A 17,975-nucleotide genomic window follows, 5' to 3' on the forward strand; every position below is an offset into this window, starting at 1 on the left:
TGGTACAGGATAGTGAACCAAAAAGGCAAGGGGTAGAAAATAAAATTGGACGGGCAGGCAGGAGCTATAACATTCAGAGTTTGTAGGTCAAAGTAAAATTTAAATTTTATTCTAAGAGGCAAGAAAGAACATTGAAGTCTGGGAATGACAGCTCATTTATATTTTAAAAGATTATTGTGTGGAAAATAGACTGTAGGGGGCAAGAAGGAAAATTTGAAAGTTGTTAGATTAATTCAGAAAAGAGATTGTTCATGGCTTGGAATAGAGTAGTGACCATGGACAAGGAGAAAAGTTACTGAGTTTTTGCCTGATGAATGAATTCTGATCTATAATTCATTAGAGAAAGAGTTCATTTCTTGTACAGGCAGTCCTCGGGTTAATGTCGGACTTGATGTACGTTGTTTCGTGGTTACATCACCATCTCCCATCTATATATATAAAAGTCTAAGCACGTCCATCTGACTGTCTGGCTACCTGGCTGGTACATATGATACATACTGGCAATTTAAAAATAAAGGTTGACTCGCACATGCATGATACGTATAAAGCTCTTGCTGGCACCAATCACACGTGACGCCAGAATGTATCTAAAGACTATTGGCACAAAAGATTGCAACCTAATATAATCAAAACTGAAGTATTAGCAGGATCTATGGAAGGAGAGGTTGTTCTGATTCCAAGAATTGATTTGTCCCCCTCTGACACTGGCCTCCCATTTAAATTAATTGGAAGACAGTTTCCCATGATACCAGTATTTGCAATGATTATTAATAATTCACAAGGATAAACTCTAGACAGAGTAGAAATATTCCCACCTGAAACTGTTTTCAGACATGGTCAGTTATATGTTGCTTTCTCTCAAGCTCAAAGAGCATGTGATGTTAAAGTTGTAAATATTTCATCACAAGGGAAATTAGTCAAGCACTCTGAAAGTGTTTTATTCTTACTGTCGTGTACAGGAAGATATAAGAATAAGTTTAATCAATTTATCAGTCATTGTTTTTATCAATGTTTTTATATCATGTTTTTGTTATTTTTATATCATGTATTGGTTGTTTTATATCATGTTGGTATTGTTTATTAAGTTATATATTGTTTTCATATACATTTTACTAATTTTCTTTCATCTGACAACTTTTATTATAGAAAAGGGGCATTAGCGATATTAAAATATTTTATACTTTAATTTTATATTATATATACTATTTTGACATATAATTTTTTTGCAGTAATGTAATTACCACAGGAATCTTCTAATTAATTTCCTTTTAATGTGCATGAATCTGTATACCAGGCCACTAGTTTATAAAAAACAAAAGTTCTGTCATTTTGACTTATGTTCATATGTACTTTATGTGTTTTACTTGTTTACCACAGTAAAGGTCAGGAATTATCTTTCTTTTAATTTTTTTTTACTGTTTCACTTCATTACTGCTGTGTATGTGCTCCATGTGAATGATGCAGGTGCTTATATAGGTGGGTTCCAACTTACGGTGAAAATTACATTATGTCATACCATAGGATTGATCTCCAACGTAACCCAAGGACCTACCGTATTCAGAAGCATCAGAATTTCTTAGGTGGTAGAATTTGAATGTAGGGCTTATCCTGCTGAGCTTTTAAAGTCATCAGAGCCATAACTAAAATATTTCCATGGCCCCTCATATGCCCAAAGGGTAAAATACAGGGTACACCAATGACCCTATCCTACCACAGTAGCCTTCTCTTGCAGTGGTCCTACCAATAGTTATGTCAAACTATGTAAAAGCTGGTTAAGGTATCATACTGATTTATGCCTCTTTGCTTTTGTTCTTGGTTTTCATGCTGCTTCCTCTTCTTGAAACCCCTCTTCCTGGTGTTAATAATAATGCCATTTTGTTGTAAAGACTTATGTGATTATCATTGCAAAAAATTAACATCATATTACTTTTCTGCAATTAAAGTTTTTATTTTTTGTTTGCCTAATTCATTCTGGCCTACATGGTTTAAAAGAGGAAGAAATAGAATTGAGGGATTAGAAATTGTTTCTATCCTATTTCTTGAAAGAAGTTCTGTTCTAGATAGTTTGCTGTCTAGATTCAGTAGAATTTTGCTGTGGAGTTTAAATAAAAGAAACAGCAAGTTCTCTTTTTCTTTAGTAATTCAGTCTCATAATTGTGACCACTTTTCATCATTTCTCTTACATCCTGTTTTACTTCATAGTAGAGACCCGATGCAGGAAATTCGTGTACGGGTAGGGTCCTAGGCCTGGCCAGCTATCAGGGCCAATCTGTGGGGTGACTGGCAAGGTGATCGTGGGAACCCCTGCTGGCATTCGCCTTGGCTGGCCTCAGGTTTATGGGCTGGGGTCAGCTCCTGCATTGAGTATCTGCCCCTTGTTAGTCAGTGCACGTCATAGCAACCAGTTGTTCCACCAGTCGTTCTGCCAGTGTATTTGCATATTAGGCTTTTATTATATAGGATTTTAACTTTTTAAAAATAACTTCAGCCGAAACCGGTTTGGCTCAGTGGTAGAGCGTTGGTCTGCGGACTGAGGGGTCCCAGGTTCGATTCCGGTCAAGGGCATGTACCTGGGTTGCGGGCACATCCCCGGTGGGGGGTGTGCAGGAGGCGGCTGGTCGATGTTTCTCTCTCATCGACGTTTCTAGCTATCTCTCTCCCTTCCTCTCTGTAAAAAATCAATAAAAATAAATTTAAAAAATTAAAAAAATAAAAAAAATAACTTCAAACTTGCACAAATGAAGAGAAAAATTGCAACAGTAGTACAAAGAACTTGCATACCCTTCTCCTATTACTCAGCAATTATTTATATTTGTCACATTTGCTTTGTCATGTCTGTCTACTTCTTTCTGTATCTTTCTTTTTTCCACTTTTTCTTTTTTGTCTCCCTTCCCTCTATATACACATGCACAATTTTTTTCTGAACTATTTGAAATCCTGTTACAGACATAATGCCTCTTTTCCCCTAAATTCTAGTGTATATTTCCTGAGAACAAATACATTATCATAAATAACACTAAACAGTTATAAAAATCAATTTAAATCTGATACTGTATTCTGTCTTCAGTCCACCTTTCCTTTGTAGCGTGTTTTTTTTTTTTTTTCAGTCCATGATCATCCATTGCATTTATTTGTCATATCTCTCTAATCTTCCTTAGTCTAAAGCAGTTCAGCAGCCCTATTTTGTCTTTTAGGACTTTGATATTTTTGAAAAGTAATGCCAGTTATTTTGTAGAATGTCCTCTACTGTGATTTATCTGAATCACTTATAACTATAATGATTGAAAGATGATTTCCTAATTCCACCTTAACTCCACCATTCCTTGTACATTTATTTTGTTTTATTTTTTTAACCTCTTTTTTTTTTACCCTCATTTGGTATTTTTCTATTGATTTTTAGAGAGAGTAGAAGAGAAAGGAAAAGACAGAGAGAAATATCGATGTAAAAAAAAAAAAAGAAAGAAATATCAATGTGAGAGAAGCACATTGGTTGGTTGCCTTCTGCATGAGCCCTGATCAGGGCCTGGACCAGGGAGGAGCCTGCAACTGAAATACGTGCCCTTGACCAGAATCCAATCCGGGACCCTTCAGTTCATAGGCCAACACTATCCACTAACCCAACTGGCTAGGGCATTTTGTACATTTATTAATTAGCATTCTATTATATGGAAGAGTTGGCTTTTCTCCCATATTTATTTATATTAATTTATTTATATTGATGTGGACTCATGGGTTCTTACATTATTTAATTGGTTGTAATCCATTACTGTTACTCATTTAGATGCTCCAATAGTCCCAGTCTTGGCCAGTGGGATCCCCTTCAACTGGATTCTGTATCCTTTCAATATATCTCTATCCTTATTTTCTGGCACAAGTTGATGTTCCAGGTTCATCTTATATTACTGATAAATCATCTCCCTAGCTTTTCTTAATCCTGGTAAGGTAATGTATATGGAGTCTACTAATGTTCTTACTATTCTGGCATTTGTCGATGAATTATTTTATTTCATAACAATCCAGTGCTGCATCTAGCTTCAAAATTCTGATTCTGATTCTAGAAGAGATTCTTACTTACTCCCTTTCTTTTGTGTTCTATAGGTAACTGTGGAGCTTGTTATAGATAAGGATTTCAGTGGTGTCAAGACTAAGTTAAGTAATAGCACCCCACATACCCTACTTTCTACTCTTATAAGCCCAGATAAGAAACCGTCAGAATCTAGCCAACATGTTACCTGCACCAAAAATTTACAGGACCTAAATCAAGTTCATGAAGAAACTGCAAAGGAAGAACAGAATTTGATACTCCCCAACCCAAAGTCACTAAGCCCTGTTGCACCAAATCCTTCAACCATCACGGCTATGCCAGCTTCTCATCATTTGATAAATAAGACAAATGGGTCAACCGAAGAGAGTGCTTTGCTGTTACATGTGCTTTTGATGGTGCCAGATGGGAAAGATTTCATTACTGAAGAATCTGAGAAACCACCATCATGCAATGTTTATTTAAATTGCAAACTCTTCAGCACAGAGGAAGTCACCAGATCTGTCATCGCATGGAGCACAACACAACCAGTCTTTAACTTTTCTCAGGTAACTTTTTACATATCTTAACATTTCATATCTATTAGGGATGTATGGAGATGGGAGACAAGTATGTTTCCCAAATTCTAATGCCATTGTACCAGTAAAAGAAATCTAGAATGTACAGCCTGGGAGGGACCTTTGTAATTTTCTGGTATGTAAATTCAGTCCCACTATTGGGTGGGAAGAGGAAAACATATTGCCAGCATTTTTAAACTTTGTATCTTTATTTCTTTCTGTTCTGTCTCATTTCCCCACTATTTCTTTTACCTGAATTCTGAATTCTATTCCTTGCTGCTTCCTCTAGGGCTTTGACCAGGTAAACTTCCTCTTTTTCCTTTCTGTTCCTCCAATCTCTCCTTTACTTTTTTATTATTTTTTTCCTCACTGACTTATTCTTTTACTTATTTCAGTACTCATTTTGATTGTTTTCTCTATAGAATTTCATGCTATTGCTTAGTTTTCTTTCTCGATCTTTGGAACTCTAATCTCTTATATTTTTTCTTGACTTAACTGTCCTTTTTTACAATAGTTATTGAGTCAGAGGAAAAGGGTGGTGACACCAGCACTTCTCTCTTTTACCTTTATTTATCTCCTATTTGCCCTAGCCAGTTTGACTCAGCATCAGCCTGCGGACTCAAGGGTCCTGGGTTGGATTCCAGGCAAGGGCATGTACCTTGGTTGCAGGCCCATCCCCAGTAGGGGCTGTGCAGGAGCTGAATCGCTGTTTCTCATCAATGTTTCTAACTCTCCCTTCCTCTCTGCAAAAAAATCAATAAAATATATATTTTTAAAAATAAAAAAATAACAATAATTATCTCCTATTTATTGTTGTTGGAATTCTTCCAAACCAACCTTTTTATTTTTTTAATGTGTTTATTGATTTTGAAGAGAGGAAGGGAGAGGGAGAGAGAGAGAAACATCAGTGAGAGAGAATCATCTATCAGCTGCCTCCTGCATGTCCTCTACTGTGGATCGAGCCTGGGCATGTGCCCTGACCAGGAACTGCACTGACTCCTGGTTCATAGGTCGACGTTCAACCAGTGAGCCACACTGGCCTGGCCAAACCAACCTTTTCCCCACAGTCAACACATCTACTCTCACAGCTTAAGCTCTCATTTATGTGAAAATGACTTTCTACTCTTCTTTGTAGGACATACAGTCTCCGGTAGTTTCACATCTCTATATCCTATTGCCTGCTGTTTGTCACCACCTCGATCGATGTCTTAAAAGCATTTAAACTTGGCATCTACCACATCACCTTTCATATCATAGGTATTCAATACTTTTGAATACCTATGTGTGCATGAAAGAAGAAATTCAAATGTGTTCAAATCTAGATTTATTTTTCCTTCCATATCTGTTTCCCCCCTGCTGTCTGCCCTAATTCATATTATAATTTACTCAGAAACCCAAGTAGAACCTAAAAGTTTACTCTTTCTTATATAACTAGAGGCCTGGGGGCGGAGGGGTATCCCTCAGTCCATCCTGCACCCTCTTCAATCTGGGATCCCTCGGGGTATGTCCAACTGTCGGATTATGCCTGATCCCTGTGGAATTGGACCTAAACTAGCAGTTGGCCATCCCTCTCACAATCCGGGACTGCTGGCTCCTAACCACTCACCTGCCTGCCAACCTGATCACCCCCTAACTGCTTCTCTGCTGGCTTAATTAACTGCTCCCCTGTCAGTCCAATCACCCCCAACTGCCCTCCCCTGCAGGCCTGATCACTCCCAATTGCCCTCCCCTGCTGACCATCTTGTAACGACATTTGGATGGCCATCCTGTGCTAACATGGGGGCAGCCATCTTGTGATGACATGGAGACAGCCATCTTGTGGAGGCCATCTTGTGATGTGGGGGTGGCCATCTTGTGAGGGCATGAGGGTCAATTTGCTTATTACCTCTTTATTATATAGGATTATTCACGAAGTCCCATAGATACTGCAACCTTAATTATCTCTGGATATATCTTCTTATCTCTACTTCATTGTCATTGCTTTCATTCTGGCCCTCTCTCTCTTTCTAAATAGCCTTCAGATTGGCTACCTGTTTCTGTTCACTCCCTGTCCATTCCTTCCTAAGCACCTCTAAAACACTAACCTGAATATTTTACTCCTCTGCTTCAAACCTTTCAATGTTTCTTCATAGCATTTAGGATAAAGTCCAAATCCTTGTTGGACTATAAGACCCTCTAAGAACTGTCTATTCTCTCCAGTTTCCACTCTTACCTTCTGAGTAAATTATAATATGAATTAGATAGTCTAGCTATGCTCAGCTTCTTGTATTTCCTGAGTATTCTATTTTCCTACCTCTGTGTCTTTATATGTATTTTTGCCTGGAATTTCCTCTCAGCTTTCATAACTCCTACTAGGCAGAGCTTTTAGTGCTAGTTAACTCCTGCGTATCCTTAAGATTTAAGTTTATTTTCTCCCAGAAGCTCTTTCTGAAATCTCCCTATTTGTAGGTTAGGTTATGCGTTGTACTTTTTTTGGTTTCAAGGACTAGAAATCTGGTCATGGTACTTTATGTAATTGAAGTGTCTTAGATAAATACAAAAGTAGATCTGTTCTTCTGATTTTACCCCTTTGCCTCTTATGTTTTCTGTTAGCTTCATCACTAGGTTTCTCTCTCTTCTCCTGTTAGCTATTCTAAGTTTGGGTTCCTTCAAATCAGTGGGCCCTTGATTCTGTTATTAATTTGACTGACCTGCTCTTGACTCTGGAGCTCTGGTTCTCTTTGTGACTTATCTTTTTTCTTTCAACTAACAGTTGGCTGGCCAATTCTGGAGTCCTTTTACACTGAAAATCTAGATGAACAGTTGGCCTTGTTATTTATTACTAGAGGCCCAGTGCACAAAATATGTGCACAGAGTGGGGTTTCCCTCAACTCAGCCTGCACACACTCCAATTGGGAACCCCTTATAGGATGTCCAACTGTCACCACAGGGATCAGGCCTAAACCAGCAGTCAGACATCCCTCTCACAGTCCGGGACCACTGGCCCCTAACTGCTCACCAGCCAGCCTGCCTGATTGCTCTAACTGCCTCTGCCTGCCAACCTAATCACCCCTAACTGCCCTCTTCTGCAAACCTGATGTCACCCCCAACTGCCCTCCTCTGCTAGCCTATTTGGTTCTGATTAGTCGGTTCCTATGCCAGTTAGTGTCAGAAGCTCCACCTCCTAGACCAGTGGTCAGCAAACTCATTAATCAACAGAGCCAAATATCAACAATACAACAATTGAAATTTCTTTTGAGAGCTGAAAACCAACTTCTGTGCATGGGCCACAAAGTTTTAATCGCACTGTATGTGCGCAGTCACATGTAGTATTTTGTGAAAGAGCCACACTCAGGGGCCAAAGAGCTGCATGTGGCTCGTGAGCCGAAATTTGCCGACCACTGTCCTAGGCAGCCATTGGCTCCCCATAGCACCCAGATTTGGTTCTGATTGGTAGGTTTCAATGCCAGTCAGCATCAAAATCTCCACCTTCTAGGCAGCCATTGGCTCTGCGCAGCACCCAGATTTTATTCTCATTGGTCAGTTTCTATGCCAGTCAGTGTCAAAAGCTCCGCCTTCTAGACAGCCATTGGCTCCCCAATAGCACCCACCTTTAGTTCTGATTGGTCAGTTCCTAAGCCAGTCAACATCAAAAGCTCTGCCCCCTAGGCAGCCATTGGTTCCCCACAGCACCCAGATTTGATTCTCATTGGTCGGTTCTTATGCCAGTCGTCATTTCCAGGGCTATCTCTGGGCCTGATCAAAGAGGCAGGGCTTAACAGTAAGCCCCCACAGAGGCCAGGAGAGAAAGAAAAGTCTGGCTGCTGGCAAAGATTAAACAGAAAGAGGGAGAGAAAGAGAGAGGTAAGTACACCAATCAACAGCTTCAACTGAGGCTGCAGATCAGACCCTGACTCACTCTCTGGGTCTCAGCCACCTAGACACTCAGTGCTAGGTCGCCAGGCTGCAGATGGACAACCCAGCACTGACTTCCAGATGGTCTGCATTTGGTCCCAGGCTCAGCCCTTTCCCAAGCCTAAAGCCTCCGCCCCCGGCTTTAGGCTTGGGAAGCAGCCCTCCTCCAATTGCAAGCTCGGCTCCTTCCCACTCCGATGGCTGGCTGGGAGTGACCTGGATGCTGAGGAAGTTCCCAGGACCCGTGTATGTATGCAAATTAGTTGCCATCTTTGTTGTGTTAATTTGCATACTCACCCTGATAGGCTGTGGGCATAGTGGAGGTATGGCCAATTTACATGTTTCTCTATTATTAGGTAAGATACAATAGTATCTATTGGCCAGAGCTTTCTTCACTGGGCCATACCACCCTAACCAGTGGATTGGCTGCCCTTTGATCAGGTGCTCAGTGCTTGTCTAGTCAGTAGTCACTTTTGTTCCAAAAACATCAGTCTTTTACCAAGAGTTTACAGATGGGTCATTTTGTTTTACAAAGATTGAATGAGCTTTGCAGGCACCATGATTGACTTGTCTGACAACTTTCTCTAGCCTTGAAGCCCCTTTATCGCCAGAGAATTCGTGCCATTTTGTATATAGCCTTTATATATGTTAGTTTCTGACACCAGACTGTGGCTTCAAACTAAGGATGTAGGTTGGATTTTATTTTAATGTCTTCAGCTCTTAGCACTGTGCAAGGCACACAGTAGGCTTTCAGTAAATGTGTGTTGAATAAAAGTATAAGTTAATTATTTTGTCTCAGGTGTGGGCTTTTGTTTCTTGTTGTTCCTCTCCCCAGGTGATTCCTGTCTCTCTGTCTCCCAAATACTTGGAAAGGCTTAAGAACAATGTGATGGTAATCGAAACTTGGAACAAGGTGCGGAGCCCAGGACAGGACAAGCTGCTCGGGCTGGTGAAACTCCCCCTCCATCAGTTTTACATGTCATTCAAGTAAATAGGATCTTTTGGAGTATTCTTTATTTTACATCTTTAACTTTGTATGGACTGAAGAGGAATTCTTTTGGTTTGAAAACATGGCTGTAATTCCTTGGACGAATTTGTCAATTTCACCATAGTTTTTGCTCTTTCTCCTTTGTTAAAGCAGTTTTATAGAAACTGCTTACCATATTTCAGGCCCTATTTTAAGAACCTTACTTATCCCATCAAGTCATTTAATCCTCACAACAATCCTCTGAGGCAGGTAACTTTTATTTTCCCCATTTTACTGGTGATTTAACAGAGGCACAGAGAAGTTACATAACATGTCATTATATCGTAAGTAGTAGAACAGGTAGAATCCAGAGAGCCTGGCTCTAGAGTCCACCGTCATCACCAAGCAGCTCAACTGCCAAAGGTTACCACAAAACTAATGGTTTATTCTATCATAAAATACTTTAGTATTCTTCACATCAGCTATTTGAAAGATTTCTGTGCTCAGTATTGTCTTTTAGACCTTCAGATTTGATTACTATACCTCACTTATCACTACCCAACACCTAGATGGGGTATTGATTTTATCTGAAGGCAATTTCTACCTGCAGTACAGACTGTTCATTTTCTGTTTTGATTCAAGGTGCACTGTTGTGAGCTCTATCTCATATGAACCTTTTATCATCTATAAAATGAGGCTAAGGGTAGATCATCTGTCTCCCTCCTGGAGCAATTGTAAGAATCTAGTGGGAAAATAAATGAGTAAGCCTCCTCTGAATGCTTACGTACTTAGGGCAACATAGGAAAGAATAGAGAGGCTAAGGGGTACTGCCAGACTCATGGATGCCCCTGCCAACTGAAGGCTTTGGACTTTGGCTTCCTTTTTTAGCTATGATATTAGTCTGCTCTGATATTCCCCTTTCCTTCTCATTCCTTTAGACCCCATTCTTTTGCCGAGAGAGCAAACAATGCTAGGTACCAATGATTGAGCACTTACCTAGTTATGCCAGGCATCACAGTTATTATCCTATATTTGTTATTTTAGTTTACTCCTTACAACAGTCCTTTGATGGAAGTTTTATTTTTTTTAATATATTTTATTGGGTTGTTTTTTGTGTTTTGTTTTTTACAGAGAGGAAGGGAGAGGAGAGAGATAGAGAGCTAGAAACATCGATGAGAGAGAAACATCGATCAGCTGCCTCCTGCACCACCTCCACCCCACCCCACCCTCATCGGGGATGTGCCTGCAACCAATGTACATGCCCTTTACCGGAATCAAACCTGGGACCTTTCAGTCCGCAGACCTTCGCTTTATCCACTGAGCTGATGGAAGTTTTATTACCTACATTTTACAGATTAAATTAATTATTTAGTGTCATACAGCTATAAGGGCAGAGCAAAGATTCAGCATGAAGTGCATTTGGACTTTTTATTGTCTATTAATAGTGGATAATATTAACCCTTTGCAATATTAGAAGGATTATAGAAACTGTAACGTGCTTATCATATAGTATGCACTCAGTAAGTGGTATTATTGGTAATATCATCCAAATTTTACCCACTAGACTCCAAAATCCATACTTTTTCTAGTTGACCATACTGCCTACCTATAAAATAATGCAATTCAGAAGACCTCTACTGAGGACCATGATGATACCGAGATAAATCAGACACATTCTCTGCCTTCAATTTGCTACATTTGGAACTTACTGCCTGGTATTTGTTCCCCATAATCCTCACCCAAAGATATATTTATTGATTTTTAGGAAGAGAGGAAGGGATAGAGAGAGAAATGTCAGTATAAGAGTAAAACATCTATTGGTTGCCTCCCATACACACATCCCCCCTGGGATTGGGGAACAAACTAAAACCTAAGTATGTGTCCCAACCAGGAATTGATCTTGTAGCCTTTCGGTGTATAAGACAACACTCCAGTCAAACGAGACACCTGTCCAGATCATGCCTGGTAAATTTTATTTAGTGTATTATGAATAGTATCATGTTTTCTCAAGCCACTATTACTTTTCTAGTTGTAGATACATTTTTGACAAACTGAGAAAATGAGCCAAGTAAGAAATGAAGCAACTCTATGGCATAATTGATAATTGTTATTTGTTCATGTATAATTTCTCCCCCTTTAGAGATCCCAAGATTTCTCGCCTGCTGCTTGATGCTCAGTTCCCAGTTGTTGCTGTTGACAGCTACATGCCTGTGATTGATGTGTTCTCAGGCCAGCAAAACGGGAGTCTTCGAGTCTTTTTAGCTATGGGTTCTTCAGATCAGATAATGGCACTACAGAGATTGAAGAATGAAGAAGGAACACTTCCTCCCTTCAGCCCACGGCCTGCCCATTTACTGGACCAGCTATCTAAAGCATCCACTGAAGTGGTAATGACTGAACACTTGATTGTATGTATTTGTTGTAAAATGGTTATCAAAATCAAGCTACTTAACATATTCATCACTTCACCTAGGTAGTTACCTTTTGTGTGTGTGGTAAGAACACTTAATGCACTCTCTTAGCAAATTTTTTAAGTACATAATCTCATTTTATCTAACGTGTTTTAGTGACACCATTGCCCCAAATTCTTATTTCAGTAATGAAAGGATTAACAAAAGAACATACTTGAACTTAAGTGTTTATGATAGATCAAAGGAAACATTATCATTTTTCTTTTATGGCTTAAATGCATATCTGTATCCCTCTGAGCTCCTTGAATTTATGAAGAAAATCTAATGGGACAACTAGATCTTAATCCTCTAGTTTACTAATTTAATTGCCTTTTTAAAATATTGGGGTGAACCTCAGCTGCTCTAAAAAAAAATAGTCTTAATTTAAAAAAACTTTTAAAGGTAATCCAGGAAAAAAATGGGGGTTCTGGGATAAAGAGTGATCCCAAATGTAAGCCAGCAAAATCTTACTCTGTTTTTCTTGACCAGATCCATGTTGGAAAGTTAGAGTCAAGTTCCTAGCTTTTCTAAGTAATTTATTTTTTATAGTGCTGTACAATTAAGAAAGTACTTTATCATGATTATTTTCCTACATGAAGTAGGTTATTTTCATTCTCTTTTATACTTGACTAGAGGTCCAGTGCACAAATTTGTGCACCATTGGTGTCCCTCAGCCTGGCCTGCAGGATCAGGCCAAAACGCTCTCTGACATCCCCTGAGGAGTCCCAGATTGCAAGAGGGCACAGGCCAGGCTGAGGGACTCCACTAGTGCATGATTGGGATCAGGGAGAGACATGGGAGATTGACCATCTGAAAGGGGACCATGGGAGGGCTCCAGGGCATGTACAGCCCATCTTGCTCAGTCCTGATCATCTGGACCCCAGCAGCAAGCTAGCCTACCAGTTGGAACATCTGTCCCTGGTGGTCAGTGCACATCATAACAACTGGTTGACTGGTCAAATTCTGTCCTCCTGATGGTCAGTGCACGTCATAGCAAGTGGTTGAGTGGCCTTTGCATATCATTAGCATATTACACTTTGTTTGATTGGTTGACTTTGCCAAGTGACACTTAGCGTATTATATAGGATGAAATAGAAAATCAAAGAGGTTGTGTTATTTGTCCAGAATCCCATAGCTAAGAATGGGAGAATTGGAGTTCAGATATAGGTCTTCTGACTTTTAAGTCCATAATATCATGTCCTATTGTATCTTACATTTGTTGTCTCTTAGGGTCCAGTATAGCTAAATCTCAGTCTCCACACCATTTAAATATGTTATATTTTTTAATCTGAATCTGAATAACATTTAATGTTTCTAGCAAAGAAAGAACTATTAGGAAAGTATCTATTAGTAGGTTATTACTTATTTGTTATGAACTCTAAACTTTTCTGTTTTTATTGGATATTAGTGTCTATCAATAGATAGTAGTGTTTTATTTTTATTCAAAAATGACATAAAAGCACAAATTTAAAAATTCACCTATATTCCCAAGTGTTATGTAGTGTAGAAAGTTAGAAAAAATTATTTCCTACGAACACAAAAATCCTTGAAATGTTGGATATCAATAAAATAGTTGTTTTTTCTCCTACATTCGTAAGCCCCTCACCCAATTCAGCATCTACAGAACTGAATTATTAAATTACTATTATACTGTATGGCCAATTTGGGAAGGCACTGTAATTTGGAGAGGGCTTTTTCCCTCTATATTTTTCTTCTCTGGGAAATCAAATTGTAAGGTTTCTGTTTCTGTTGGAAGGTTTTTGAGCAGGTGTTGCTGATGCGCGTTTTTAGATTTCAAAGCAAAGACTTAATGCAATCTCTGTCCAAATGTATTGAATGTTAAACATGTATAAATGATACATTCTGGACCTTATCTGAGTCCTGTCTTCCCCTTTTGAACATTCCTAATAATCAATTATCTAGTGTCTGCTGTACAGAATAAAGGTAAAGAACTTTGGCTCTGGAATTAGACTACTTGAGTTCAAATCCTAGTTCCACTGTTGTTAGCTATGCATGTTAAATTAGCTAATATAAGTGAAGGGCTTAATAGAGTGCCTGGCTCATGGTAAGTTACTACTAGTTACTACTGCATTATTAGTTATTAGTTATTCACTAACAGTGTATTCACTACCTCCCCAAATAGTCCTTACCATTGACGAATAGTTTTGTGGTGGGGGCAGAAGGGTTGTTAATCCTCACCTGAGGATAATTTTCCTTTGATATTTAGAGAGTGGAAGGGAGGGAGGGGAGACAGCGAGAGAAACATCGATTTGAGAGAGACACATCAATTGGTTGGCTCCCGCATGTGTCCAGACCAGGAACGAGATCAAGCCTGCAACTAGGTATGTGCCCTTGAACAAAATCGAATCTAGGGCCCTTCAGTCTACAGGCTGATGCTCTATCCACTGAGCCAAATCGGCTAGACCATTGACAAACAGTTTTGGTATCATTCCTAACTTCATCAAAAATAGCATTTAAGTAAATTAATTCCTGTTCATTTCAAATGTATATTCCTTATTTTATTAAGAAAATAACCTTCTATTCTTAAGTTTACTAAAAATTAGGAACAGGTGTTAAATTTTATTAAATGCCTTTTTTTTTGCCTATCTTGAGATAATCATATTTGTTTTTCACTTCATTAATGTACTGGATTACATTCTAGGTTTCACAGTCTCATAATCTAGAGTAAATCCAGCTTGATTTGATTACAATGAGCAGTTGTGAGATTTATACATAATGAAAATTAAATATCTATTTTAGTACAGGCCAATTAATTATGCTTATTTCTTCATCTATACTCAGACTTCATAAGAGAAGCAACAATATTCTAAGCAAGTTACTGTTTACAGCTCACCAGTCTCTCTGTGTTTTGTTTAATAGGCAGAAAACCAAGGAAATGAATTGATGGAGCACCACTTTGAGCTCCACGTAGACAAGGTTAAAGGGCTAGTCCCTCTTCAGACCACAGTCTGGGGAGAAGCAGATTGTTATGTTCAGTACTACTTTCCAGTGCAAGATTCACAATCCAGTGTGTTAAAAGGACCTGAGTTCCTTGAAAATGGTAGGTGGAGAAGATTAGGCCTTCTCATTCTTGTTTAATTCTTTTACTGGGTATACTTAGGAATTTTTTTTTTTCCTGAGTGAGTTTTGTGTTCCTCAAAAATTAGTCTTACTGGGCAATACAGGAGATAGGCTAAGTGTTTATTTTACTTTTCTTAACATTTTTTTGGTAACTTTTTATTTTGATTTGGCTTCAAATTTATGGAAAAGTTGTGAAAATAGTACAGAGAACTTCTGTGTACCCTTTCTAAATCCATCAAATTATTTACATTTTGTCCCATCTTATATCATTTGCATGCCTACTCATTCTTTTTTTTTTTTTTTTTAATGTTTTTATTGATTTCTAAGAGAAGGAGAGAGAGAAACATTGATTGGAGAGAAACATTAATTGGCTGACTTCTGCACACTTCCTACTGGGGATCGAGCTAGCAACCAGGGTATGTGCCCTGATCAGGAATCGAACCAGTGACCTCTTGGTGCATGGATCAACACTCAACCCCTGAACCAGACCAGCCAGGCAGCCTACTCAATCTTCTATAAACATACCATTGATTCTCATTATCCATGGAACTTATGTTCTATAATGTCTTTAAGAACACCAACTTAGAAATACTGAACCGTTGCTCCTGGAGAAAATATGTACATATGCAAACCTCACATAGATCATAATCTTCTTTTAAATTTTATTTTCAATTATAGTTTACATTCACTATTATTTTGTTTTAGTTTCAGGTGTGTAGCATAGTAGATCATAATCTTAAAGCCTAAAAACAACATATTCTGGTTGGTTCTATTTTCTTTATTTTACAATAGAGAAAACAAGGTTCAGAAGTGTGAAATGACTAAGGCCACCTTACTAACAATTAATTGTCAACATTGACATTCATGCCCTGTCCATTGGCTCCACAGCTGCTTGCGTTATACTGCACTATCTCCTACCATATCTGTCTTGTCATTTCTGAGAGCTAAAATAAGAAGACTAAGTATTGCCTTTTTTTTTTTTTTTTTTTTTTAACCTCATCTTGAAATGAGCAAGTCGGGTGACTCAGACTTTTTTGCCATTCTGAGCATGTCACCAAATAACTGGGGAAGCACTACCAATGTTGGTTTTAGGGTTCAAATAACAGACTTGTACCCTAAATATATAAAGAACTTTACAGATCAATAATAGACAATCCAATTTAAAATGAATGAAGATCTCAAAAGATTTCTCCCAATTCATATAAATGATCAATAAGCACATGAAAACATACTCAACATCATTAGTCATTTGTGGAATGAAAATCAAAATAACCATAAGATACCACTAAGATGGCTATAATTTAAAAAAATAAATAAATAAAATAAAATAAGAGCCCTAGCTGCTTTGGCTCAGTGGGCAGAACGTCAGCCTTTGGACTGAAGGTCCCAGGTTCAGTTCTGGCCAAGGGCACATGCTGGGGTTGCAGGTTTGATTCCCCCACCCCGCAGTGGGAGGCATGCAGGAGTCAGCCAATCATGATTATCTTTCATCATTGATGTTTCTTTTTTTCTTTTTTTTTAAATATATTTTATTGATTTTTTACAGAGAGGAAGGGAGAGAGATAGAGAGCCAGAGACGTCAATGAAAGAGAAACATCGACCAGCCGCCTCCCGCACATCCCCCACTGAGGATGTGCCCGCAGCCAACGTACATGCCCTTGACCGGAACCGAACCCGGGACCTTTCGGTCCGCAGACCGACGCTCTATCCACTGAGCCAAACCGGTTTTGGCATGATGTTTCTATCTCTCTATCCCTCTTCCTTCCTCTCTGAAATCAATAAAAATATATTTTTTAAAAATTAAAAAGAAAGAAAAAAGGAGACTAGTAAGTGTTGGTGAAGATGTGGATAAAATGAAACCCTCATTCATTGTCCACCAACAAAGGGATCTTTTACTTCAGTATTATGATGAGACCTTAGGTACCATAACTACTAGGGAAATGGACCTTGATAGGACTTACAGTCCTAAGACCTTCAGGTTCATCATGTAAACCAAGGTGTCATTCATATCCTCATCTGTGAAGTAGGAGTAATAATACCTGCTTTGTTTTCTTTATAGAAATATTAAGAATAAAATTGAATAATATTGGATATTAACATACTGTCTTACTACATATAAAACACTAAATGATGTGTTGATTATTCTGAATTGCTTTTCTTTTCCAAAGGAATCACTCTGAAGCCTTTCAGATCTGCAACCACACTCTGTATTCCAGATCCCATCTTTAATAGTCAGCACCATCACTCTCTCCTGTTGCCAGCAGAAGTTCCAGTGCAAAGGCTCCTACTCAGTGCCTTCTCTGCACAAGCACTTGTGCCCGGAGGTGGAGTCCAATTTGAAATCTGGTGCAGGTAGTGTGGAGAACCAATCCTGTGCTTTGGAAGGAAATACACAAGCATAGAGCATGCTTCCCATAACTAGTCTAAGTTGAATTATATAGAAGCTAAGCAGTCCTTTTTGCCATGTTTTATATTATTTGTGTTTGTTAATGATTGTTGTCCAGATTTTATTGAAATCTATTCAATTATTAGGCTCTTGAAAGCAGAGTATCTTATACTTCTAACCACTACTTATAAGTGAAATTCTATCAGTTTTACCTCCTACTGTTCTCTCAAATGTATCAGTCACCTTTTTCTGATTATCTTACTGCCTTATTTATTCAGGCCCACATTAGATCATGCCTAAATTAATGTAATGACCTTCTAGACTCACTTCTTATAATCTATTCTTCCCACCACCAGAAGAGTACCCTTCATAAATATAAATCCACTTATGTCACAAACTTTGGCAATTTCCAGAAAAAATAATAGCATTAAAACAGGTGTTCAAACTCCTCCCTTGCATCCCCATCCCCAAGAAGCCAACTAAAATGACTAAGAAAGTATAATTCTGAAAGGAGAGTTACCAACATCAGGAACAGAAGTAGGGAAGAGTACAGCCACTTGCCAGAACTTTTTCCTAAATAGAATCAGGTGGAAATTAG

General features: G+C 38.6%; 1 protein-coding gene across 1 annotated transcript in view; it reads left to right on the top strand.

The window, feature by feature from the left end:
• The window catches only part of C2CD3 (C2 domain containing 3 centriole elongation regulator), a 109,254-nt gene that overhangs the window by 34,091 nt on the left and 57,188 nt on the right, over positions 1-17,975 (top strand). The window contains exons 14-18 of the mRNA XM_084893363.1: positions 4,099-4,590; positions 9,329-9,480; positions 11,601-11,847; positions 14,791-14,971; positions 17,160-17,343. Coding sequence (XP_084749489.1) covers positions 4,099-4,590; positions 9,329-9,480; positions 11,601-11,847; positions 14,791-14,971; positions 17,160-17,343 — 1,256 coding nt within the window. The remainder of the gene's footprint in view (positions 1-4,098; positions 4,591-9,328; positions 9,481-11,600; positions 11,848-14,790; positions 14,972-17,159; positions 17,344-17,975) is intronic.

This window comes from Pipistrellus hanaki (assembly GCF_964339955.1).
Source record: "Pipistrellus hanaki genome assembly, chromosome: 9".
Taxonomy (NCBI): Eukaryota; Metazoa; Chordata; class Mammalia; order Chiroptera; family Vespertilionidae; genus Pipistrellus; species Pipistrellus hanaki.